Below are 27,448 nucleotides of genomic sequence, written 5' to 3' on the forward strand. Positions count from 1 at the left end.
CGGCGCTTTCTCTTGCAGCGACGATCCAAAACGAGCGAGTAAGTTGTGAATGTTGGCATTGGTTTTTGACCTGAAAATCCTTCAAAATTGTAAAATATCACCTGGGTGGCTTGGAAAGTGGTCTTTAATATTTACAGTATATTTGTAATTGTATTTCAGTGGCATATTTGTGATCATTTGGCCGAAAAATGAGCGGGTTACGGGCTGTCTGTAATGCTTAAAAACATCATTTTTGTCCGAATGCGTGCATGTTGAAATTGCTATGCAATCACGAGTCGTCCAAAATGCATTATTTTAGCAAAATTACTGATCAATCTGAGAATTTTACCATACGCCAAACCTTAATGAATGGTAAAGAAATGAAATATGGTTATTATTTTTTATTATTTTACTCATATGGAACCAAAACATGATCACCATGTTGCACTCGCTTGACCCTAATCAGATGACCCTAATCAGATGCTCAATATTATCATACATGTAAACTCATACTCCTCCGTTGCATATGCATTATTGCTCCTCACCTGAACTTTCCCTTGCCTGGAGGTGTGCAGTGAGCCTAACAATTGAATGTTTAATGGTGGTGGTGAAACCAGTGACAATTGTTAATTGTTGTTCTACATGTAACTTTTTACGCTATATCAGCGGTGCGCCTGAACAAAAGGCGGGATCTCCCATACAGGATACAGGATACAGGATCACAAAAAACAGACATTGACTTTCTCAGTTTCTGCTGTTTGTCATCACTAAGTTTGTTTTGCAACACTTTAATAAAATAATTTGGATGATAGTTATTTTGATGAGTCAAATGTATCTTTTAGAGCAAACAAAGCCAAGGTTGCCTAATTTAAACATTCTAAAATAAGTTGAAGTGTATAAAAAGTTAAAACAACATTATTTATGCAATCGCTAGTACGAGGAACCCATACCGTACTTAGCTCTGCTAGTACGGTATGGGTTGATCTGTATGCAGAAAGCGAGTGCAACGTAATTTCAATTAGAGCAAAAAATAAACAGTACAAGGCTCCAGAAGCTTAAATATCTGCATGTTTGTCATAATATTAATTACACAGGTTGTTGTACTTCTTACCTAAGCGTGCATGGCTGAAATTGTAATTAATACTCCATTATGAATCCAGAAAAAATAAGTTTTCCTGAGCACACAATTTCAATGCAACTTCAACTTTTAGTGCCGTAAATATGAAATATCACATGATCAGGTGTCACGTGGTACATGTCAGCGCTACGTCATTGGCTCTGTGGAAAAGCGATGACGTCACTTTGTTTATAGGCTGTTTTGTGACTTTGATTTTAGTCCCGTAAGCTTGCACGTACCAAATTTTTTAGATGCGTTTTCATCTTTTTTGGTGATTGTACATACAATGCAGCATATGGTTCTTTTCATAAGGAACGCAGGATTAGTTTGATGAACAATTTAGAGTGAGTATATATGTGCAATTTACTGACAATCGATGCACTAAAAATGAGATGCCTCTTCTGTGCAAACTTAAAATAGGGCAGCGTCAATAACGAAAATGTCATACCGATAAATGACATGTCTGTTTTGCCCGGTTTTTTTAAGTTTGCCTTGCGAACTATGCAATCGCCTGTCATGATCGGCTGTATTTATTGCCGAACTTCCATTGCTTTACACCGTGTCATGTCATGCTTCATCAATTTCTACTAGATTTCATTAGCAATTTGCCGTTTAAGTGATGATGTAACAGGATTAAACACGGTACCATAGAAATAGGTTGAGAACCAGAAAGCCTAGTGAGTTAGATTTCTGGTTCTCAACCCTCGATGTATTAAATTAATGTGTGATTCATTGCTGCATAGTTGTGTCTATTGGTCGAATAATAAATAAATAAACCTTTTCAGTGTGTTTCAAACAGGGTTGCTGATTTTTTTTTAGATAAAAAAATCAGATTTTTAAAATATTTAAATCAAATTTGTTAAATTTTTTTTTATTCCAAGAACTGCACTGCTACACCCTATGATAAAGACAAAAAGACTATTATGTGCTAGGGCTCAACTGATAACGGTATCTGATGTCGTATCGGCCCGGTATTCGCGGTATCGGATTAGACTCGCTGAGGCTCATGGACGCCGTTCCTATGTCCATTAGAGCCTCGTATTTCCCATTTTGGGTGTAAATTTGATTTACACGCTATCTCTATGGAGAAATACGCTTTTAGACTTTTGCCGCTATTCCATTTAAAAAATTTCTTTGAAATTTGGACTATGCATATACAACTGTACTCATACTGAGATCTAACCTATTGGAGGTATTCTTACCTACTTCTTGAAACGCATAATATCATTTCGAATTTCGCGAATAAAGATGATTTACTGACGCCGCTCTCTCTCACCATGCCCCACAAAAATGATCACGAACTGAAATCAGTGAAATGTAACAAATGCTATTGCGCATGCGCAGCGCATGCGCAAACATAACATTTAGCCTGCATTTACCAGTCGCACTAATTGGTAAGCACTGAGGTCAGCGCCCAAAATGGTGAGATAAACTAGCAACACTTCATAATTCAGTGGGTGACATACGTGATGCGGGAAGATCACACGTACAGTGCGTTAACGGCATAGGGAGTGAGGCGACAACAAGGAATATCCAGGGTTGCCAATGCAACAATAAATAAGCCCAAAATGCCAGCAATAAATACGGATTTGAACGACTGGTAATTAGATTAACAACAAGGTCACGCGTGAAAATATAAACGCTAAAATTGATGGCCACCTAATTTTCACATATCGAAAACACACCAATATCATTATTAATCAGCGTACCACCAAAAATATCAATAATATTATTATAATTAAATAAAATCTTTTAGCATTACTATTTCTATATCTTCTAGATTGCAAGTCACTTGGCTAATTCATGTCATTGTTGACATACTTGTGTCACGAAAATAGCATAATGGATAGCATATGCCAGCATCAACGATATCGTAACCATAGGGGAAAAATACAAAACAGATATACACATTTCAGAGATATAAAGTGTTTTCAGATTCCTTCAAGAATAATTTATACAGTTCTCTATTTCTTTATACATATGCACATAGCACATTAAAAAATAAGCCATGTTTGCGAAACACAACAATATAAATCTTTCTCCCCTACGCATAATAGAACATTCCCATCATTAAGTACACCGTAAGCTCCTCCCATCTTACCGACGACTAAACAAATGCGACCGAGAACGGCACGTTGGATTTTGCCCTGAAAATTGTTTCATCGTGACGATCAGAAACGCCAAAAATTGATTTTTTACTACGCTGCATATTCTACTGGAATCAAAGTACATGTAGGGATCACATTTGAAGGTAAATAGGCCAAATATTGCAAGAAAATCTACTCACTAGGACTTTAGGGAGTCCGCTCGGAGTACACGGCTATAGGGAAAACCGATAACAGTGACTATATCGGATCAGATATAGGTTAAAAAAAATATTTTTTTACAAATTTTTTCAAAGTTTTCAGCAACTTGGAGAACCACTGGACCTATTCTGAAGAGCTAGGATCATTCACAGTTAATTTGAAGAAAAAAAAAATGATTACAAAAAAATTACAGTTTGTTATCCAATAATATGCAAACCATTAACTTGTGCTTACCTCATCATCTATCACATAATAAATGCATGGAAAACCAATGCATCTATAGTATAAGATTTTGTTATTTTTTTACTGATATCGGATCGGATATCGGCCGATATTATAAAATTGATATCGGATCGGTAGGCAAATGCCATATATCGGTAGAGCCCTATTATGCGCAATCCTATCAGGTATTTACTAAAAATTGAAACACCTTTTTACATTGTGAATATTTCTAAGAAAAAATTTGGTCAAATCATGGGGAAAAACCTGTTGAATTCTGCACCTTGAAGGTGAAATTTTAGCAATGACATCGTAGAGGTATTTTATTTGTATCCAAAAGTTGTAGAAACATTAGAAATAAGTAAAACAGTCAATTAAGAAAGTTTTGGTTAAGGTTGTTTTGTTCTCATACGTCAGAGTGGCACCGCTCCGAGTTGACTTGAATTCAACTCCCAGCGGTGATACCGCCGCGGCAAAGCGGTGGAGTGATCGATATATCGGCTTGCCGCTGGTCACCGCAAGCGTTTCTAGTGTGACTGCGCAGTGAAGCAAATTTATCTTCAGAGCGGCAAGCGGCAGGAAAGTATAAAACCAGCATTAGAGACTAGAACAGGTAAGGTGGAGGGACACCGAAACTCATTGTGTTGTCATCCTCGAAGCAGATATTTGCAGGACAGGAATGTCCAACATTACGGACTATGTTTAGGGTCCCAATTTGGGACAAAGTTTTTTTCTTTGCAATTTCACCCCCAAATTTCAAACACAGACTCAACAAATTTGTATCCAAGATGATGGTGTGAGAAGGGCCCCCCTTAACTTACTGACTTACTAAAAGGTTTCAAGGAAGGTCTGTGATTAGGGTTGGTATATTTTGCAAGGGTCATTCAGCACCTTGAACCTACCCTCAAGCATTCACCCTTTTTCACTTTCATGGTTTTGTATACAAGTTTATGCATCACCTTGCTTTCACTGTTTGCTTATAGATTTATTAAGGGGTGGGGTATGAACGTTTGGACAGTATTTATTGTAGGACATATCAAATTGCATTCTGAATACGAAGAATGTCCTTCTGATATCAAATAATTTTGATTTTTTGAAATTCGCAATGTAATACACATTTTATGGCAAAAAAATATCATTAAAAATTGATATTTTTGATATTTAACAGTACTTGAAGTAAACTTTATAAATCTGATGATTTATACTTAAAGTGTATGTAGGTGTAATGAAAAGCCGACGATCAATTGAAAATTTTGACCTTTCGTTTTGAAGATATGGATTTTTTTCCCAAAACACCAAAAAAATTAGGTCTTTTGGGAAAAAAATCCATATCTTCAATATGAAAGGTCAAAATTTTCAATTGACCGTAAACTTTTCCTTCCTGCTACATACACTTTAAGAATATATCATTAGATTTATATAATTTACTTGAGGACTGTTATATCAAAATTTGAAAAATATCAAATTTTTATAATTTGTCATAAAATTTGTATTATATTGTGATTTTCAAAAATGAAAATTATTTGATAGCAGAAAGACATGCTTCGTATTCAGAATGCAATTCGATAGGTCTGAGGTGCTCTCATGTCCCATAAAAAATACTGTTGAAACGCAATAAACGCTCATTTTAGATCCCTTAAGGTCAGACTTCACTGCACTGTTGGGCCAAGCTTCACCATGCATCAAAAAGTTTTCCATTGTCTCACCATTCATATCTTCAGATGGTTCAGTTATTCACCATCAGTTCACCATAAAACAAAAGCTTAGGTCAGGTTTTACCTTGACCAATCTTTTATTAGTTCAAGCTTCATCCAGTAAATCATTTGTTAAAGGTGAACCTCATTGAAAATAAAGTTATATATCAATGGAAAGCTTATGATGTCAGGATATTAAAAATTATTTTTTCCGATTTTTTTTGATGGCCAATAAAGCTGAAAAATTAAAAAATGATTGAATTTTTGGTCTTTTTTAAGGCGCCCAAAAAGCACCCAAATCAATTGTCTATGACCTTGGGAATGCTCGTGACGTAAGCTCAGGGTTCTTGAGTCACGTGATCTTATTTCGGAAGCGATGTAAACAAGACTTGCTTCCTGTACTTTGCAAGCTGCCCGGCAAGTCTGATTTTCACAATAAAGCTTGAAATTAGAGGAATCTTCAAGTTGCTGGTTCCTTCTATATATATTAGAAATAATAGAATTATTGTCAACACATAAATTTTCCGTAAATTTTTGACAAAATTAGTCATAACTGGCTGGGTATAACTGTGTAATTGAGTTTGAATTTCGCGCTGGGATCAATCCCATGCGCAAATGCTTGCTGCTACCGATGTCATGGACTGAATGAACATGATCGAATAACAAATTAAATACTTGTTTGTGACATTCCCTATATGACAGCATTCAAGCTTTGACTTATGTTTGGCGGACAGAATGGTGGAAACTTAAAGTGAAAGATATCCTACTTAAAGGAACATTTTTTAGGGTGAAATTTTGTGTAGAAACTGAATCTGACATAAAAAATGCATAATTATCAACTTGAAAATTTTCCCCATAGCACTGTACAGGCATATTTCTGCCCAAAATCCTCAAATTTGAGGGAAAATTTTCTGTTAAAAAAATAAGTCCTTCAAAATGGAGATACTTAGGGCTAAACAAAAAACATGTTGCTCTAGAGAAAGGTATTGGTAAGAGCAACATGTTCTTTGTTTAGCTCTAAGTATCTCCATTTTGAAGGACTTATTTTTAACAAAATCCATTACTTTTTCACGCCCTCAAAATTCTTAGGGGTAGGGGTAGCATATTGCAAGTTATTTTCTTTTCTGTAAATCTAGCTTACTTATTTGTTATATCAACATTTAGCTATTGAAATACTGAGCAAAATGACACTTAAAACATCCCTATAGCTCATAGCATTGCGGAGATATGGCCTTTTCAAATCGAAAATGAGGCGAATATTATACTTTATTCCAAACCAATTGTCACCCGAACCTTTGAGTTTCTACCCTGCTACTGAAAATAAAGAAATATATGGATCCCATTCAATGCTTTTAATATCACAATTGTACCCTTGTTACACACTTAGCATAGAAAATTAGGCACTATTTGATAGTTTTCATGTTCATACACTCACAGGAAATTAGCAAGTCAAAATTTTTGTCACCCCAAAACGGCCATTTTCAGCCAAAATTGGACCAAAAAATGAATTTTTCTCAAAATCAGTGAAAAATAAGGGGTCTAAGTGCCAAAATCTGAAAATATGTGACATTTTACCCCTAGAAACATTTAAGTAATCAAGAATTTTGACTGTTTTCACCCCTTAATACTTTTTTTTCACAGTTTGTCCGCCAAACGTAAGTCAAAGCTTGAACGCTGTCATATATTCTTGATTCATTGTAAAATGTCTGATTAAAAAAATATCGTCTTGCAGTAATCCAAAAATTAATAAAAAACCGCCGATTTCATCAAATCCAGCCCATATAAAGGTTTTCATATTTAGCGATTGCGGTAATACATTCTTTCCACACAATCGCGATTGAAAGAAACAGATACTCGGGCAGATACTTTATTATAAAATAAATACAATTTAGGCTTAGTAGACCGTTATTTGATGGAATTCTGAAATCTGAATAAAATTAAAATATTGTCACTTGTGTCATGATTCTTTAATGATAGTACAATCAGTGTACGGTACTGAAAAAGTGAAACATTAATGTTTTATGCATTACCGAACACGATGCGTAAATTGCTGCTGAAGTGCAGGGACGGATATGCACAAACACAGCGACTCGCTTCGGGGCTTCGTCCTCTGTGTTTCATGGGGTGTTTCAGCAAATTTGATCAATCGTTCCCTTATATTTGGAACATTTACAGGAATAAATTTTGCTGATGAAGTAGCAATAAGTTGGAAATATCAGAATGTGAATATCAAATTGGTCATTTTGTCTGCAAATACAGTACAGTCGCGGATACTGAACACTCGGCGTAGTGAGACTCAGTCAGTCACTGAGCTCATCCCGTATGTATCTCTATACGAGTTCGCCTATCATATATGACCGGTTGTAAAGCTAAGAAATAATTAAAAAATCCTGTGCATGTACCTTATTCTATTCCTTCATTTTCTCATTGTGATAAGTTCATCTCAACTTGGTGTGACGATCTGAACTGGTAGTACTAGCAGTTATTTTTTGTAATCTGTTTTCATTCGGTTCTTCGCGAATCTTCGCTCTTCGTGCTTTACTGTAATATTCCCTATGCATATCGTGGATGGCTTGGCCTATCCCAAATCACCCCGCCAGCACTTTTCCCATTTTTAAATCCACACACTTTATTCAGGAACTTCATTCTTAATTTGATCATGATATTTCCTTCATATTATTCTTATTTTATTGAAGATATTTTTCATGTAAAGTAAGTTGACAATGACTGAATTCGTGCATGGCCCGATGCATGCCACAGTAATACACGGACATTGTGTTTACAATCAAACCCGGTAGTAACTGTGTGTCCCTGGGCTGACGTCATCAACGAAAGCGCCCAATTTGAACGATTTCGTTTTGTAATTTGGGGGGGTGCCAAAATCCAATCTTTGCATGGAGATTATGTCTAGCCTGGTACGCTATGCAAATAAAAAATATTCTTTTCTGCTTCCTGACATCATAAGCTTTCCATTGATATATAACTTTATTTTCAATGAGGTTCACCTTTAAGTCCAAGCTTTACCATCAGTAAGATGGTGAAGCGTGCCGTGGCTTGAGGACGGTGGGTCCAAGATTCACAGTGATGCCTGCATTAGGTTGCACATGCGAGGGCCTGCTCGAGGATGACAACATATGATCTTGTGTCATATACTGGGGTACCCAAAAAGGTGGCTTTGTTACATTTTGATGTGCAGCTTGGATTTCAAAACACTGTCTCTTGAGTATTCCTTGACTTAGAAGATTCAATTAGGTCTTAAATTGAGGCTAATTTATTCTAGATTACTCATGTTTTTATCCTGTTTTAAAATATATTTTATTTATTTTCTTATGACGTTTGGCATGAAATGTGCCAAGGGTGGCTGAGGATTAGGGGAGGAGGATTAGGGGAGGGATTCATATCGTAAATTTGATTTAAAACCACCATTAAAAATTTGAATCTAGTAAAAAAATGTCTAAATGGACTCCCAAACATCTGAACCAAGTAAATAAATACAAAAGTTCATTTAAAAGACCAATACTTGCTCAGAATGATTGTAAATGTCGAAAAAAGAGGTGGGGTTACATCCTCCCTACTTTGTGATTGTTTTTGCCGGCACTCGCTCATTTTTTAACCGATTTTCATAAGAAAGGTGTCAAAATGCTCAGGAGGATAAACCACTTCAAATGAGATGTGTAGGTAAAATATTTGATTCATTTAATTTTTTTACTATGTAACACAAAGGTACCCCAGGTTGTGACACAAGACCATATATGCTAATGCCATGGACACACTAGCCTGCCATGTAGTAAGCAATGTGTGTTGATTTTGGATTGGGTACGAATGGGTGTGCTAAAACTCAAACATCCAAAAGCTTCCTGCATCAAAAATTTGTCTTAAATTTTGGAACAAAAAATGTGGGTTAGGATGTGCTAGTTTCAGAGTATATGTTTTTATTTCTCATGAAATTGATTAATTCATTTATTTCTTCTTTTTTTTTTTTATTTTCTTTTAAATTTTAGGAATCTCTGGAAGCAAAAAAGTTTTGACTCTTTATCCGAATAAGCTGCCATTGATAAACCATGCCTCCAAAAAGGTCAGCTCGGTTGAGTAACAAGATGAACAGGTCAGCTGATACTGTGGGAGAGGAGCAATCTGAAGTTGAAGAATCTCCAAAGAAAGTAGCCAAGACTAACAAATCTCAACCAGTAGACAAGCCTAAAAAATCTCAACCGGCAGACAAGCTTAAAAAACCTCAACCAGAGTCTCAAGTACCTCAACCAACAGAAGAGTCTCAAGCACCTCAAGCAGCTGAAGAGTCATCAGAACCACCTAAAACACAAGCAGTGCAGGTTCAAGAGGTGCAGGTACAAGAAGCATCATCGGAACCACCTAAAGTGCAAGAACCACAAGTACAGGAAGCACCATCAGAACCACCTGAAGCGCAGGTACAGGAGGCACCGTCAGAAGCGCAGGTACAGGAAGCACCTTCAGAAGCTCAGGTACAGGAGGCACCGTCAGAAGTTCAGGTACAGGAGGCTCCATCAGAAGCTCAGGTACAGGAGGCACCATCAGAAGCACAGGTACAGGAGGCACAATTAGAACCACCTGTAGTACAGGTACATGAGGCACCGTTGGAACCACTTGAAGTGCAGGTTCAGGCAGCATTGTCGGAACCCCCTGTCCAAGTACAGGTTCAGGAAGTACCGTCAGAACCCCCTGCTCAAGCAGCACCAGCACAAGAAGCACCATTGGAACCACCTCAAGTGCAAGATGTACAGATACAGATAGTACAAGAGGCACCACCAGGTCAGCATCAAGTACCCATTCAACAAGAGACACATAATGTACAAGAAGTAACAACAGAAGAAGGTACTGAACAAATTATTGTGCTTTCTATGGAAGTTGAGGAGCCAGCGACCAGTCAAGCAGCTTCCTCGTTGGAAGCTCAGCAAGCTGCAGCTATTCTTGTTGAAACAGCACAGAAAGAAATGACTTCAGCGCTACAAATAATTGAACACAATGCGCAATCACAAGAGCAGCCCATGGAAGTAGATCCATCTGCGCAGCCAATCCCTGTTTCTGTTAGCGAAGTAGCCGCTGTGACCTCTGCTCCTACATCTGCCACATCGCCCATTCCAAATCAAGGCCCCTCCCCTCCTATGTTATCCAGCACACCACTGCCTCCGGGTACCTCGCCAGAAACTCCTACATCGGCCCAGACTAGCATCTTGATCCAGGCATTTGATTCTGCAGTCACACCTGTGTCATTGATACAATCAAGTCCACAACAAGGGGAAGGTCAGCAAATTCAATATGTGTCCTTTGATCAAGAATCATTGATGTCGTCAACAATAGGTAGTCCTGGCGTGCGCAAATGTGGTATATGTGGCAAAGTGTACAGGTGAGTTGCTTCAACATATCTGGGGTCCATTTCACTCAACTTTACGAAGCTTCGTAAGTCTCGAAATCGTTTGTAACTTACGATAATTAACTTACGACGAGTTGTAAGTTCCATTTCACTAAACTTACTTATGAACGGTACCCTTCGTAAGTAATAGGGATTTACTACAGGGACCCTTCGTAAACTTATGTCTAGTATTGGGTATTCGTAACTTTACGAATGGTTACTTGAGTAATGAGTTACGAAGGGTTCAAAGTTTAGTGAAATGGACCCATTGTCACTCTTTTCTAAACAGAAATGAGCCAAAACCACCAATTGCGCACTAATTAATAATAACCTCTCCTGGCCAGATTCACAGCTGGGTATAATCCCTGGCACATGCCTGTGTAAATCAAGTGTCACTTACCCCTTATACATGTTCTGGATATCTGAATATTTGTATACAACATAACTGGTCAGTGATCACTAGTCTTGTACGCCAAGGGAGATGTTAATTGATCAGTGCCTCAAAAGGGGATTTGTAGTAAGACCATATCACAGCAGTAGTCTCACCTCTATAATTAGGTAGAGTTTTTTAGGTATGGCTTCAACGGCTAATATCAAAGGGTCAGTGCATGAAGGCCCTATATGCAGGGACATGCGATTTGCGCGGACCTTTTTTTCCGCGCAATTGGCTATTTTTTTTCCTATGGGCAGGGATACATGATTTGCACTGAAAAAAGAGTTCCACGCAATTCCGCACAATTTGCTATTATTTTCCGCGCAAATCGCCTGTCCCTGCCTATATGTAATAGCTGCTCTGTAAACATTGGGGTCATCCAGGGTCAAATTGCCATAGATTGTTGCAGGTTCATAAAATTTTGTGGGAACGACCACCGAAACAAGATAAAAATGACAAGGTCATTCAGGGTCATTCGGGGTCAAATCGTCATAGACTGTTGCAGGGTTATTAGTGATGCATATGACATGAAGGTCATTTTGGGCTTAAGTGAAATCACACTGGTTAAAATGATGCGCTACAAGGTGGAGGCATTGCAGCCAATGCTTGGTGTCGAGAACCGCTAAATTCTTGTTTTTAAAATTAAGTCAAAGTGGAGGCATTGAGGTTGATACATTTTGTTGAGAACTGTGTAAGCAGAGAACCAAGAAATTCTAGTTGTCTACGAAAATAGTGCATTCAGACCATGGTCTCCAGTTCATCATTTTGCATCATTTTGTTTTTCTTAACATTTGTAATGTATACTGCATCAGTCTTTAACACTTTAAAAAATTTTACTTTGCAGAAATCGCAATGGTCTTTACAAGCATCGGCTTGCCAAGCATCCACAGCTTGTCAATGCCAACAAACCAATTCACTGTCAAAACCCAGGCTGTGGATTTGACTGTCATCGTCTTGAAGTCCTCAGAGAACATATCACAGAAGCACACAAGATACCTATGACAATGATGACGGCCACATTTTCTAACATGGCTGGTGAGTAATTCAATTTTTTTTAGTAATTGATATTTTAAATCAGACAGAGGTATACCAGGCAACATTTCTTAGCCGAAAAATGTCCAAAGTTATCTTGAAAACCTGTCCCAAAATTGATTTTACCTTAGACAAAGGCAAACATACATAATTGCAATTGTGACAATTATTTGCCCATACCAAGTGCAAATGTGTGCATTACAGATTGATTATTAATTGATGAATTGTTGACCATAAATGAGATTAAAATTGAAGAAGATGTATACCACAATTTTAATCAATTTGAGCATGATATTTCAAGTCAGTTCCCGTCCACTTGGTACCGTGGACTGCTATCAGTACTAAAATGCAGACTGCTCGAACTTTTCTAGATGTCAATCAAAATGTTAGTACTATTTATGATAGGAGTCCTGAAATTGAAGTTGAGCCTCATTATTATTCACCATGGCTTTGAATCCTCCGAGATCTGAAAAAGGGGCCATAAAAATCCGAAATTCATTCAATATAGAGGTATATATTTCTGAAGACTAAATTTTAGATGCAGCACATATTTAAGCACTGAAAGCTAACCTAACCTTCAAGTTACTTGACCGCTTATCTTTCAGAATTCATATTATGGAAGGAAAAGATCGAGAAAGAGAACTGTGCTAACTTTGTGAAGACCAGAGGTGCTAGCGTCAACACGCAGGGCCCTAACAACAAGCATCGCTATTATTGTAGTCGGAGTGGGTTCCACAACTCAAAGAGCACGGGAAAGAGACGCAAAGTGACGACAAAGATGGGGGCGTATTGCACAGCTGGTATCAATGTCCTCGAGCACAAGAAAACAGGGTAAGTACTGAAGTTGTGCGATGAGAATCACAAAGAGGGCTTTATATTAATGTGTGATACCAACATGCTTGGAAAAAAATATGGAATTCAGGAAAATCCTTCCCTGGAAATTTTGACATCTTGAGAGAAATTTTGTTTTGTCAAAATAAAGAAATACATAAGTCATTGTGGGATATTTGGCTTTCCTTCCCAGGAAATGAACATTTTCTATGCAAAACAGTATTGTAATACACAATAATAGAAATTTAAGAATTGTTAAGAAATATCAGCTATCAAAACTTGATGTCCAGATCTGCTTTTCTAATTATTTAAAATATATTTTGTATACAACTCCATACTTAAAGGTAAAGGGGACAATCTATGCTCACAGGCCAGAGTGCCCATCTCTATTTTGAAACAATTGGGCCAGACTCCTCCATATAATAATGCTGCGGGGAGATCGCTACACCTATAGACGAATCTGATGAGCCAAGCGATGGTCAGGATTAAGTCGGTCATAGTTGGGGCCATCCGCGCCAAACTAGCTTAGTTCGTTTGGATTGCGATCCATGATGCCCACTATCGCGAGCGCATCGGAGCGCGTAGCACTTGCGCCGCGTCACAGGAGCGGTAAACGCTGCACGCCTATGATACTGTGGCATCGCGTAAAATGGATGGATGGCCCCAACTATGGCCGCCATTGAGGTGTAGGAATGTGGCTTGTCGGATTCGTCTATACCTCCTCCACAGCGAGTCTGTTATAAAGATGTTACCCATTTATACACCTGGGTGAGGAGAGGGAATAGGGTTGAAGAGCCTTGCCAAGTGTACAACACGTTGATACGGCATGGACTCGAACCTTGAAGCTACCTTACGATTATGAGTCAAAGTCCTAGAATGCTGCGCCACCGTGCCTGCCAAGGGTGCATAAACAGGTGTAAGGTAGGAAAAACAGTAGGGATGCAATTAGGTTGCAAATGTTAAACACAAGTAACAAAGGAAATCAAACTCTTTGTTTGACTCTGGCAGAGAGATCCAAGCTGAGGCATGCATCACTCATCATGGTCATCCTATTCAGTTGGAATACCTCAAGATCCCAGCCAAAGACAAGAGAGAGATTGCTAGCAAGATAGTCAAGGGCAAGAAGTGGGACCATATCTTGCAAGAATACCATGAAAGTGGTCTGAAACAAGGTAAGTAGGGAATCAATCCTGCTCCTCCTCCTCCGTGTTCCTTCTCCACCTCATCTTCTCCTGATCCTACTCTTTCCTTCCTGTTCCTGCTCTCCCCCTCCTGTTCCTGCTCTTCCTCTCCTGCTCTTCTCCTGCGCCTGGTCTTCACATCCTGCTCCTGCTCTTCCCCTCATGCTCATGCTCTTCCCCTCCTGCTCTTCTCATCCTACTCCTACTCTTCCCCTCCAGCTCTTCTCCAGCTCCTGCTCTTCCCCTCCCGCTCTTCTCACCCTGCTCCTGCTCTTCCCCTCCTGCTCCTCACCTCCTGCTCTTCTCGTCCTGCTCTTCCCCTCCTGCTCTTCTCCTCCAGCTCCTTCTCTTCTCCTCCAGCTCCTGCTCTTCCATTCTAGATTTCCTGCTCCTGTTCTTCTCCTCTTCAGCTCCTCCCTTTCTCCTCCAGTTAGTAGAATTTTAATGTTATATATATATATCAATCTACTCCAGGCCTTAAAATGATATTTTTTAGTAACATTTTTGGGTTGGCATGTTATGGCATGTATGACTCACTGTACAGTATAGAGCACATTATTCAAAGCTATTTTCATGTGTATCTTGATTGATATTTTGTTTTTGATTTCACTTGTGCAATTAAAAGAGACATGATAAAACATCTTTTTTGCAGCTGTTTAATTTAAACTCATTAAAACTCATTAGTCTCATTAGTCAATGTACATTGACTCCATAAACATTCAAGTAATTAATATTGGATGCAAAAAAACATGTTGGTAATGTGGTACCTTGTAACTCCAGTAGCTGCTAGGTATTAAATATGTACAATATGATATATCATATTGTACATATTTAACACCTAGCAGCTATTGGGGTTACGAGGTTTTGACAGAACAACAACGATTTAATAGATGGCCCTGCTTGCTGAACCTATGAATGTGTCTATTTGTTGCTGGTTCGTTATGAATCAAAACCTGAATTGTGTTCTGTGAAATATCACTAAATTAGCCAACAAATTTGCTCTTTCATGTACCAGGTATTATAGATAGACAATCTATTTCATCAGGATTGTTCATAATTCACAATTTGCAAATGTTTCTTCTGTACATGTCCGGAAATGCTTCGGTATGGAGGTCTTAGGCATGCCTCGGTGGCGTTTCGTGCTGCACTGTGGTACTTTCTCAAATTGACGCCACCAACGTCAAGTTCCAGCAGGAATCAGATGAGGAGTGTGAGAGTTGATCAGTCAATTTGATATGGTGCTACGGTGTGGTGTGGTGCGGAGCGTCATTGGGGTGTGCAGGGGATCTTTGTGCCGAGGTGTTTTTGGATTTGTGCGGGGGAACATTTGCAAATTGTGAACTTATCAGTTTACCTACCTTGTGCAATTTCACTAATGTTTATTGAATTATGCGATGCCTTTACCCTATATTTGGCAACTCAATTTTAGTATTATATTGTATTTTTAATGTATTTTATAGTGTTTTTTAAATATGCTTATAATTATGTACTGTGTATTTTTAGTTCTTTTATTTTGGTGTGTGTATAAGGGCCCCCATCCAGTGGGCCTGCGTGCCTGTTCGGGGTTGCCCTTTTGCACCACACACCGCATTTTGATATTTTGTGCAATAAAGATATTAAACTAAACTATTTCTAGAAGTCTAATTTGTCTCAAATGCAAATCACAAATAAGTAAGCACTCTTAAATGAAAGTTTGCCCGATAAAATATTGAGCTATTCCAGTTGAAATCCATACACCCCCTATGGAATACATGACCGTAATCTCTCACACAGAGGGGTGGAGATATCAAATGGAGCCACCCATTTAGGTAACACCATATAAAACGCACACTCCCTGTGTGCAAGATTAAGGTCATGTCTTCCATAGGGGGTGTAATGGATTTCAAGTGGAATACCCCATTTGGTTCATTCTTATGTTCTCATGTTCTTTGCTGGTGTTGACAGAAAATTTGCTGAATCTTACTCTACGTTGCAGGTACAAGGAGTAGTATATTAACAAAAAAAGACCTCATGAACATACAGCGAATTGTCAAGAAGCACTTGCCTCCGTCGGAACAAGGTGATGGGGTGAGCATCGATGATCAGCAGATTGAAATTGACAGCGCTGAATTTGATTGGATCCCTCCTCCAAGTGCCACAGAATCCGAAACTGAAATAGCGGTGGAATCGCTGCAACGTCTGGGAGAAGTCGTCACAACCAACGTGGCGACGCTGCGGGATACCCTTCTAGGGGACCTGGACCAAGTCGCGAGAAGTTGCAAAGATTGCCAAGATCGCGACAGTCTACTGACGGCAGGGAGCCACGTCAAAGCGGCATTGAATGTCTTCAAAGAGATGCCAAATGTTGCCGGGGTGAACGGGGAAGGGTCGTCGCGTACTCGTCCGGTCAGAGAACAGGTGCTGAAAATAGCGGATGGTGCAGGTGGGGGAGATGGTAAAGTGGTGACGATGCAGACAGGTGCACAAGGGGAACAGGTGGCGACGATAGAGATTGCGGCAGAGAGCGCTATGAATATATTAGAGTCGATGGAGAACAACACAAACTCTGATGTACGTGTACCTGCACCGGCAGAGGCAGCGGAAGGGGTGAGTAAGAGACGCAATTAGGCCTAATGAAAAATGTTTTATTGGGGTAACAAGCTGAACAAAAGTAGGGTATATAATGTATACTATATACGGTTATACACAGCTTTCAAAAACTGTATAATGAATTCTTGAGTGCAAAATATTCCAGTTTAATAGGTGCCCACATACTTTTGTTGTTACAGTACATCCTTTTGGTGAGTTAACAAATTTGGTCCTGGTTTCTGTTGTTCAGAACAAAAGAGAAGTGTTATTCTGCCATGTAGGGCTGCACGACATAGGCTTTTTTAGTAGTCGACTAATCGCCACCCAAATCGCGACTATGACTATTGTTGGCGACTATCAAAGGTCAAAATTTGCATGAAGTTCAAGTTGATTTTTTTGTTCAGAATACACTTAAAACATACACTTTTTGTGCAGTAAACAGTCGGCCGATTACAGGACATTGCCGGGGACATTATTATTGTACACACAACTGACAAGTTACGACCATGACGACTCAAAAAATTATAATCAATAAGGTTAAGATAAACATGTAACTAACTTTCACGATGATTTTCAAGGCGGTAGCACAAGTTCTTAGACAATTTTTAGCAGTTTTAGAACCCATCTTTACTTCAATTTTGTTGCTTGTTGAACTTTCTGGAATAGTCGCCAATTGGCAATCATTAGTCGTAGTCGCGACTGTCGCCAAATAGTTGCGACTTCTACTGTTGGCGACTCAGTCGTGCAGGCCTACTGCCATGATGCCGATGGTTGACCTGCGGTTGGGTTTTGATGTCATCCTTAATGTAAAATCTGTAATAACATTTGTGCAAATGCCATCGCCCAAACAACCACCTGAGTGACCTTGATTTCTCTTTTTATTTTACCTTCTGGATATTTCAATGCAAAATCGGCTTTGAAAATTGATGAGTACTTCCAAGTATTTCTTGCAAGTTTTATCAACATCTTAGGAGTAAAGTAAATTATTTCAGAAATATCTAATCATAGTTTACTTGATTGGTTCTTTATAGGAGGATGACATGCCAGTAATTACATATCGCCTTGTGCCTGCTGCGGCAGAGAACGCCACCTGCCCGTTAGATTCCTTGGCAACGACATCACAGTATCGTACACTGGGTATCAGACTTACAAAAGAGATGTTATGTAAGTATGGGATGCCTAACCCTATCCCTAACCATAATTCCATGGCTCGCATCTTGACACTATCTGCCCATTAGATTCCTTGGCAACGACATCACAGTATGGTACACTGGGTATCAGACTTACAAAAGAGATGTTATGTAAGTATGGGATGTCCTAACCCTATCCCTAACCATAATTCCATGGCTCGCATCTTGACACCACCTGCCCATTAGATTCCTTGGCAATGGCATCACAGTATCGTACACTGGGTATCAGACTTACAAAAGAGATGTTATGTAAGTATGGGATGCCCTAACCCTATCCCTAACCATAATTCCATGGCTCGCATCTTAACACTATCTGCCCATTAGATTCCTTGGCAATGGCATCACAGTATCGTACACTGGGTATCAGACTTACAAAAGAGATGTTATGTAAGTATGGGATGCCCTAACCCTATCCCTAACCATAATTCCATGGCTCGCATCTTGACACCACCTGCCCATTAGATTCCTTGGCAATGGCATCACAGTATCGTACACTGGGTATCAGACTTACAAAAGAGATGTTATGTAAGTATGGGATGCCCTAACCCTATCCCTAACCATAATTCCATGGCTCGCATCTTGACACTATCTGCCCATTAGATTCCTTGGCAATGGCATCACAGTATTGTACACTGGGTATCAGACTTACAAAAGAGATGCTATGTAAGTATGGGATGTCTAACCATAATTCCATGGCTCGCATCTTGACACTATCTGCCCATTAGATTCCTTGGCTCACAGTATCGTACACTGGGTATCAGACTTACAAAAGAGATGTTATGTAAGTATGGGATGCCCTAACCCTATCCCTAACCATAATTCCATGGCTCGCATCTTGACACCACCTGCCCATTAAATTCCTTGGCAATGGCATCACAGTATGGTACACTGGGTATCAGACTTACAAAAGAGATGTTATGTAAATATGGGATGCCCTAACCCTATTGGTGCCAATTTAGGTTTTAAATATTTGCCCATGAGCAGGGGCGTAGCAAGCGGGTGGACAAAGTCCAGGGTTAGGGATAGGGCTGATAAAGGAGATGTTAAAAGGGCCCGCAATGCTCCTTGTCCATGGGATCCCGAGGCTCTAGCTAAGCCCCTGTCCATGAGGCACTACCTTTAGCGAACTAAATTTAGCTTTGTTCATATCGACGATAATACGACACATACGACAGTCGATAACAGGCCTAGTAAGGTCATCTTGATTTAATAGTTTGTGTCAAAGCCCCTGCCCACATTATTAAAATTGACTGCTTTTTGCATGTTATTCCAGCTGGATTGAGTAAATTTCAGTTTTTTTCCGCTGTTCTATTTTTTTCCAAATCCACCACACAAAATCTCACATCTGAGATTGTCATTCGTCAAAATAGCCTAAACTGTAAATCTTAATAAAATCCCATCTTGACCAAAGTGAAACCTCCTTGAGAGATGAATAGGTGGTCTATTCTTGTCAGAAAGCTTGTCCCACAGATAAAATTTTTTTTTTTTAAACCTTAAAAAAACCCGCATTCCACATGAGGTTTTTAACTTGGGAATGGCTTTGAGACGAACTATTAAATTAAGATGGCCTAATATCATTAAGACCCCTAACTACTTTACTTTGTTCTTCATCCAACAGACACACTGTCCTTGATATGTGAGAAGCATCAGATGGATCGCTTATTATCCGGTGGTAATCTCATCAACAGAGAGGAGGTAGAGATCATCTGCTCTAAGCTTCCAGATGAGGTCATAGATGCTGATATGACGTCTATCAGAGTGTTGCTGGAGAGAGATGCCTGGTATCTGCTAGAGAGTGCTGGTAAGAAAGTTTGGAATTATCAGGATAATGATACTCCAAAAGCTTTCATCAGTATTACCTTCTTGTAAGCTTACTCAGAGTATCAACACAGTGATCATACAGCTTACGGAATAAAGCTGTCTAATCCCTCAATGAAGTCTTGATAAAAGGCAAATTTTGATTATGCTTACATGATTTCAGATGCAGATATACATCGATCAGCTTAATTAAAAGTTGTTTTTTTTGTGTCTTCTCAAATATCCAAGGGCCACTGAAGTATAAAATTCTATGAGCCTTTATCCGTCATCAATTTCAGATACAGTTAGATATCTCTAAACCTTATTTCCATCTTGTAATAATGTGTACATCCATATCGGAAGGGTGGGCTTGTCGGCTGCTGCATGTGTCTCTTTTCATTTGTTGGCTTTGGGTGGGTGCCGGACTCGACCCGGGTCGCGGTCGCTTGGGGTCGTCCCCGGGTTGCCTGGTTTGGGAATGTTTTCTGTATTCCTTCATGTAGGCAATGTGGCTTGGGGATGATTTGGAGTGGCCTCCACGTGGCATGGGTCTGGTTTTTGTTCCTGGCTAGTAGGTGGGGGGAGGCACATGTGGTGGCTGGCGGGTGCATCCTTGTGATGTACACACAATGTGTTTAAATAGTGCAATAGTATATCTTTTTTATGTAATTGCCCCAATGGGTTGGAGGAGTCACACCTTTTGGTGACAGTGACTTGATGCTTCTGACTCTTCCTGGCTAGCCCATTGGGTCTATTTCACTTTTGTTTCCTTTTGTATGTATTGCGTAATTCTACTTTGCTTTTTGATGTATTTTAGCCGAATTTGTAAAATAAAATAAAATAAATAAAAATTCAAGTCTTTAACCAATGTCTAAGGCACATCATGGTATGGAATTCCGAAGGGTCTTGCAAAATTCAAGGTTGGGATAAAATGCTTCAGATCAATTAGCAGAATAATGGCAGAAGATTCATATTTGGTACAAATGGAATGATGGAATAAAAGTGGACATTTCTATTTTCAGGTTTTTCAGTCCAATCAGCTGCTAACACCACCACATGAATATATCAGGGTATTCCAGTTGAAACCTATACACCCCCTATGGAAGACATGACCTTTTATCTTTCATATAGAGAGTGTGATTGTAAAATGGGGTTACCTGAATGGATAACTCCATTTGAAATCTACACCCCCTTTGTGAGGGATTAAAGTCCTGTTTTCCACAGGGGGTGTATGGATTTCAGTTGGAATAGCTTGTTCTCTTCATGAATCTGTAATGATGCCCAGAATGACAAATTTAAAACAATCCGCAATTGACAAAAATTTATTGTGAGTAAAAGGTGTCACAAATGGATTTTATAACTATGGAATTATTCTACGTGGAAAAACAACTTTCTTTTAAATATTTGAAATCAATATTTGACCCTAGTATTTGATTTTGTTTTTTGAATAGTTGAGTTGAAACGTAATGACTGGAAGTGTGGCCTATGCGACAAGGTGACGGGCAAACTGCATATGATACGCTGCTGCTCATGTAATAACTGGTTCCACTGGTGAGTATATAACTTTTATGCCATTTTCTTAAATGTTTGTGATATTTTTGCCAGGATTATAAGAATTTAAACTTTAACTAGTATTGGATATACAGCAAGTATTACGGAGAGAGAAAGATGTACAATCATTATTTGGTTCAGTGACGTGACGTGACAAAAGTGCCCACAATTGCGATTGGGTTTTTGAGTGAGTGGATGAGTGAAAGATCTTAATCAGAGCTTTGATATGACAAAAGTTCAGTCTTATGACTTTAGCACAAACCACTTTCAAACCTACTGATCACTGAAGTCCTGAAACTGCCCCTTCCCTGTGATAGCGAAATATTTAGTGACCACTGGTAGATCTAGTACACCACAGAGAGGGTAGGTCATAGTTTTAACCTTTGGTTTTTAAGGTAACAGCTTTATTGAGAACTCATCAGGGCTCAGATGCAGCGTTAGATGAGTGAATGAGGTGTGGGGGTGTGTGTGTGTGGTGTTTATATGTGATTGGATGGGTGGGTGAATGGAGTTTTCAGCCACCTGTCCCCCCGTCATTTTGGATGGGCAGGTTGCTCCTGGGACTAATTAATGCCTTTGACAGATGCTAAATTCTAAAAATAATGCTCAAATAAGTTCTGTGAACTCAAAACAAGACAATAGTAATAAATCAAGGCTATAGCAATAGCCATTTGGACGGACTGAACCCCCAGAAGGTTCAGAGGTTTGATTTATGTTTTCAGGGTCAACTTTCGGACAGGGAGTTTTGGTGAAAATGGCAGGTACTTGTCAAATCTTAGCCAAGACCCTGATGGATGGGTGAGTGGATTGGTTGGTGTAGGAGAAACAAGTAGCTGTGCTCTGGATAAGAGAGCAAAAACATCAAAGGGGTCAAGAGACTGATTTTAAAACTTGCTCCATTAACTTCTAATGTTTCTTTTACACAGGGTGTGTGTAGAGATAGAGGAACAGCCAACTGAGGAGTGGTTCTGCCCAGGATGCATTCTAAGGAAGAGGTTGGTATTTAATGAAACGCAGTCAAGTTAAAGGTAAAAGTCATGTGGGAGCTATGCTCACAGGCTGGGGTGCCCATCTATATTTGTCGTTTGGGTATAAACCATGTACAATGCTTAACCAATTGTACCAATCAATGATGTTGACCACATCAGGAGAGTGTAACCAGCAGCGGTGGTCAATGATGTTGACCACCGCTCACATCAGGAGAGTGTAACACCTAAGGCTAAGCAAGTTTACACGATCTCTTGCTACAATTTATAGCTTTTATAATTGCACCAATTGTCATTATATTTTCTTAAAAATTTAGAGGGTTTTGAAGTGGGGTATCAAGCTGCAGCTAACCAAATTCTCTCTACATTCATAGCAATATTAGTGTTTTCATAGGTGTAGATCATGGGGGCATAAATCCTCCCAATATTTTCATTGGTAAGGGGGGATTGCCCATGCAATCATTCCGCTCCTCTAATGTTGACACATGTATGTGGGTTTCTGATCAAATTAACCTCATATTTGGCCTAAAAAGTACCAATTTTTGCGCTCTTTGTGCAAACTTGTTCAACTTTCACCATTTTAGCTTCAATATGCCAAAAATTTTTGGGCAAACCCAAAGGTGCTGGATTCACTATATAATACTTCAAGAATTTTTTTTTTCCAACCCCATCCCCCTAACTGGAAAAGCCAAATACTATACCCATTATAGTGTGTCTCGTCTTCAGGTGAGAGTAACACCATGTTGGATTTCGTATTGCCAGATTCGAATCAGTGCGTTTATGCAGTTTCATTGCCAGCGTATGGACAAATTGCCCTTCTATGTGTGTGTATACGGTCCACGCCCCGCAAGATTAAATTAGCATGTGCGATTCAAATCTGTCACTGCAAAATCAAACATGGAGTTACTCTCAACTTGAGACAAGACGTACTATAGCGGAAATAGCCTGCTCTAAACCTGTGATAATGACTTCACATTTTCCAGCTTCTCATCATATCCATTACATTTTTTTCAGAATGCAAGCTATTCAGACCAGACAATCAACTAAGCAAATAGCTGCACATCAACAGGTTGGCAATGAATGAAATCTAAACCAGCAGAAATCAAGGGGTTAGCGCAAGAAGGGCTATCTCTAATAGCTGCCATATAAACATTTTGCAATATCTTTATTCTATATTGTACACATCGTCGTTGGGCAGGAAAACCTTCTATGTGTCATTGGCCCCTGAACATGTTTAGAGCAAAACCTACATAACCTGTTGGCAGTTTTGTTTTGAACATGTTCAGGGGCCACAAGCACGACAGAAAAATATGGCATCTGGCAGCTATTGCAGATAGGGCTTCCTGCACTAACCCCTCTGATATTATGTGGACTTGAAATATATCTGGACACTGTGTTATGCTGGAACCTTTGAGGTACAATGAAAAAGGTTGTGAATGTCATTCCAAATGAAATTTGTTATTGTATACGACTTATTCAGTGATCAATCGATACATGTATGCCTAGATACATGCTCAGTCATCTTGGGAATGTGTGTTTGTATAGAAATACCAACATTTTTAACATGCATCAAAAAATCCCACACACCTGTTCATCAACCGAGTGGATGATGTCAGACCTTTGGTAATAATCCACCTGCCAGAAGTCATCATCCATGGAGTTGAACGCTGACCGACTGAAGTTGGAATTGAGGTGTCCTCACTTTGTCTACCAGGACCATTTGCACCACAGAGTTCTTGAAGAAATCTTGGTTGCACTAATGGAAGTGTCATCAATTAAAACACAAGTTTCTGTTCCATTTAATTTAACTGTTGTTGTCTACTTTACCCTTGTATTCTGGTGGAGCATAAAGGCTATAGTCCAACATATTTGCGAGCGATTTTTTTGCAGCAAACAATAGCCACTGTGATAGATGCACCGACAAATTTCCTGCTGACATCTGTCGCAGTACTATTGTTTTCTGCAGAAAATCACTCGCAAATGTGATGGATTAGAGCTCTGCCTTAACGATTATACAAAAATCACCGCAAGACGTCAGACTAAAGACTGGTCTTATCACACTGGGCAATGCTATAATTTAAGCATACAACAGTGGGTGTATGGATATCAATTGGAATAGTCTCGGTTACCTGTACAAGAACTTAGGGGACTGATCCTGGCTGTGATGGTTCATTGTGGCATGTATAGGGTGTTCACTTCCCTGAATGTTGCTAAATGGTTAATATGGTGTGTGTTGGGCCACAGTGATCAGCACAACTATTTTAAGTGGGATGAGACTTGTGGGTTTATCCCTATGCGTAGAGCACTACAAATCACTTTGCCTTTTCTTTTTAATGTGTCCAAATTCAGTGACAGGGTTATTCATGTGATATTCATTGTAAATAAATGTTTGGTTGTGATGAGATTACAGAGATTAGCAAGTGTTCAGACTCTAAATAGCCAAGTACTTCACACTATGATAAAGCTACCATATTGGATTGTCAGTGTGGATACCAAAATAGAGTAGTTGCATTTATTGGCGCAAGTCTGTATATGAACAAGAAGTTTTGAGTATTACAAAGGTTTGGCATGCATTTAGGCTATCCCAGTTGAAATCCATACACTCCTTATGGAAGACATGACCTTAATCTCCCAAACAGGAAGTCGGAATTTCAAATGGGATTACCGGAATGGGAGACTCCATTTGAAATCTATACCCACTGTGTTGGATATTTAAGGTTATGTCTTCCATATTTCCACTGAAATAGCCCATTGATCAGCACATGCATTACATTCATGGCGAAATAATCCAGAGTACACTATTTTGGCCTCCAAGAGCATGATGCAAAAATGATGGAGTCTAGATTCGATAAAAATCTCTTTAGGACCTATTATTGATGCAAGAAGAGACATACGGGATCTTGACATGAATTGTAACTGTAAATATCAACACAGATTAGCCATTTGTTTTTGTACATGTAATAAATTGTAAATAATGTTCAATAATTTTCTTTTTTCTTCAAGGGAGGGAGATACCGATACTGCAAAAGTCATCAATTCATGTGTTTTTATTAGTATGATGATGATGTAAATTTATTTTGAATTCATAATATTTTCATATTTCCCAATTAAAAAAAAAATGTACATTTTCCCAACCATTATATGTACATGTAGAATATTAGATATAATGGAATATTCAGCTGTTTGAGTAGGTATTTATTTCAGAAATATACTTGCCTTCTAAGCAGGGGTAGCGCTAGAACTAAACACTCCAGGGACCCCCGAACTTGCAGAAAATTAAAAAGTAGAGTTTGGCGAGTCTGAGTTGCACAAATGCAGCATAAATAGTATGTCTGCAATAGCGCTAGATTGAAAAACTGGGGGTCTGCAGGGAACCCTGAAGTTGCAGAAAATTTAAAAACAGGGGTTCCGAACTCAATTTTGGTGGGTCCGGGACCCCAAAAAGCAACCTAGCGCTACCCCTGCTTCTAAGGATGGTGTTAGGGCGATGGATCAAAAATCTTGATGGAGGCAAAGTGGAGATGGGATTGTTAAGGGTATACAATGTACTGTTGGTCAAAGCAGCAAAAAAAAGTAGTTCACAGCATCTTGCGAATGGTAGTGAGCTTTAGCAAAAATTGCATTGCTCAATTCATAGCGAGCATGTAGAAGAATTCAAATATCACTGATATACTTTTGTAGGTCCTGTGGTTCTTGAGTTATGTTGTAAAAGAGGGCTGAAACAACAACACTTTTGTAAAACGTACATAACTCATTAACAACAATAAATTAAGCAAGTTTTCAAAGTATATGATTTGTAGAATGAACTTTTGCAAAACACCAAAGTGTTATTTTTCAATAATATATTGATTCAGATAATGAACATTTATTTTTTTGGCTGCTTTGACCAACAATACCTCGTATACCCTTAATCAGACCATCTTGATTTAAATACTTAATAACCCATATATTTGGTCAATGTAGGCGGGGAAAGTCCCACTTCTGTTTCTGTAGTGTGATACAGTACAGCAGATGTATTGTTTTAAAGGAAGATCTTTTATTTATTATTTAGCAAAAGTATTTAATAAAGATGCTTCAACATGGTATGTTGGGACTTCAAAGTACATCAGAATAACATTAAACGGGTCAAACGTTTAAAGATAAAAATTTGCTATTCCATTTTGTAGCAATTTAGGATTAGAAGTAAGAGCAATTTTTTGTTCTATACGAAAATGTTTACTCTGCAATTATTCAATGATTTGCATTTGTTTAAATAAATTGACATGAATTCAACAAAAGTATGGTGTGTTAATTGTTGGTTTGTAGTAATATTATAAGAGCATGGCCTAGTGTGCCATTCCAATTAAAATCCATACACCCACTAAGATAGACATGACCTTAATCTTCCACACAGGGAGTGTGAATTTCAAATGGGGTTGCCTGAATGGGCGATTCCATTTGAAATCTACACCCACTGTATGGGAGATTTAGGTCATGTCTTCTATAGGGGGTGTATGGATTTCAACTGGAATAGCCCATGGATAGGGTCTTTGGTTTTGGTGTGTTTGTGGTCTAGGGTTCAATTCCCGACAGTGGCAATTACAGGGTGTCCCAGAATGATTTATACCATGTTTGAACAAAATATCAAAAATATAGTCAACAGTGTATCTAATTTTAATAAGTGCAATACAATGCCACACATGTCTCCTACTTATTCTGTGATTTTCATGGAAATAGCTTGATTCGTTTTGGCGTGACATTGCTATTACTGAAAATGGACGAAAACTACATGTTCGTAGTTTACAGTGCAAAGGTATCATAACACATGAATCCTTTATCACCATCATTCAGCCACACTGTGCAATATATTGGAGAAATCCTACATTCTTTGATAGGAAATACACCAAATTTGGCACAGATGTAGGTAGAGCTTACAATGCTAAATAATTCTTGATAATGGGATTAAGTGAAACATTTCAATATGACATCAGATATAATACTTTTACGATAAGGATAATGAACTGAGTGCAATGCATTCGGCAAGATAATCGCACGCGCCGTGGAGTTATTGCATTTACCTCGAGAGCCGATAGGCTCAAGAGCTAAATGCAATAACTCCATGGCAAGTGCAATTATCTTGACGAATGCATTTGCACGAGTACATTATCCGTCATACACTTTGAGTGTAGGCCTATT

The 27,448-nt window shown here is 38.9% G+C and overlaps 1 protein-coding gene across 1 annotated transcript; it reads left to right on the top strand.

Annotated features, from left to right (window-relative positions):
- Positions 1-26,604, top strand: LOC140159389 (uncharacterized). Its single transcript, XM_072182846.1, has 11 exons — positions 1-38; positions 9,317-10,698; positions 11,982-12,172; positions 12,775-13,000; positions 14,009-14,172; positions 16,157-16,767; positions 17,781-17,913; positions 19,558-19,740; positions 21,188-21,287; positions 22,214-22,282; positions 23,288-26,604. The coding sequence occupies exons 2-11, from the start codon at positions 9,377-9,379 to the stop codon at positions 23,355-23,357; spliced, it is 3,069 nt and encodes a 1,022-aa protein (XP_072038947.1). The 5' UTR covers positions 1-38; positions 9,317-9,376; the 3' UTR covers positions 23,358-26,604.
- The last annotated feature ends 844 nt before the right edge of the window (positions 26,605-27,448 follow it).

The sequence above is a fragment of the Amphiura filiformis genome, chromosome 8, assembly GCF_039555335.1.
Source record: "Amphiura filiformis chromosome 8, Afil_fr2py, whole genome shotgun sequence".
In the NCBI taxonomy this organism is placed as follows: Eukaryota; Metazoa; Echinodermata; class Ophiuroidea; order Amphilepidida; family Amphiuridae; genus Amphiura; species Amphiura filiformis.

Bases quoted from the DNA above. Each gene is read 5' to 3' on its own strand.
- LOC140159389 (XM_072182846.1), top strand. From the start codon at position 9,377: ATGCCTCCAAAAAGGTCAGCTCGGTTGAGTAACAAGATGAACAGGTCA. The intron at 17,914-19,557 runs GTAAGTATGGGA...TTCATCCAACAG, and splicing joins ACTTACAAAAGAGATGTTAT to ACACACTGTCCTTGATATGT. The intron at 19,741-21,187 runs GTAAGAAAGTTT...TTTTTTGAATAG, and splicing joins GTATCTGCTAGAGAGTGCTG to TTGAGTTGAAACGTAATGAC.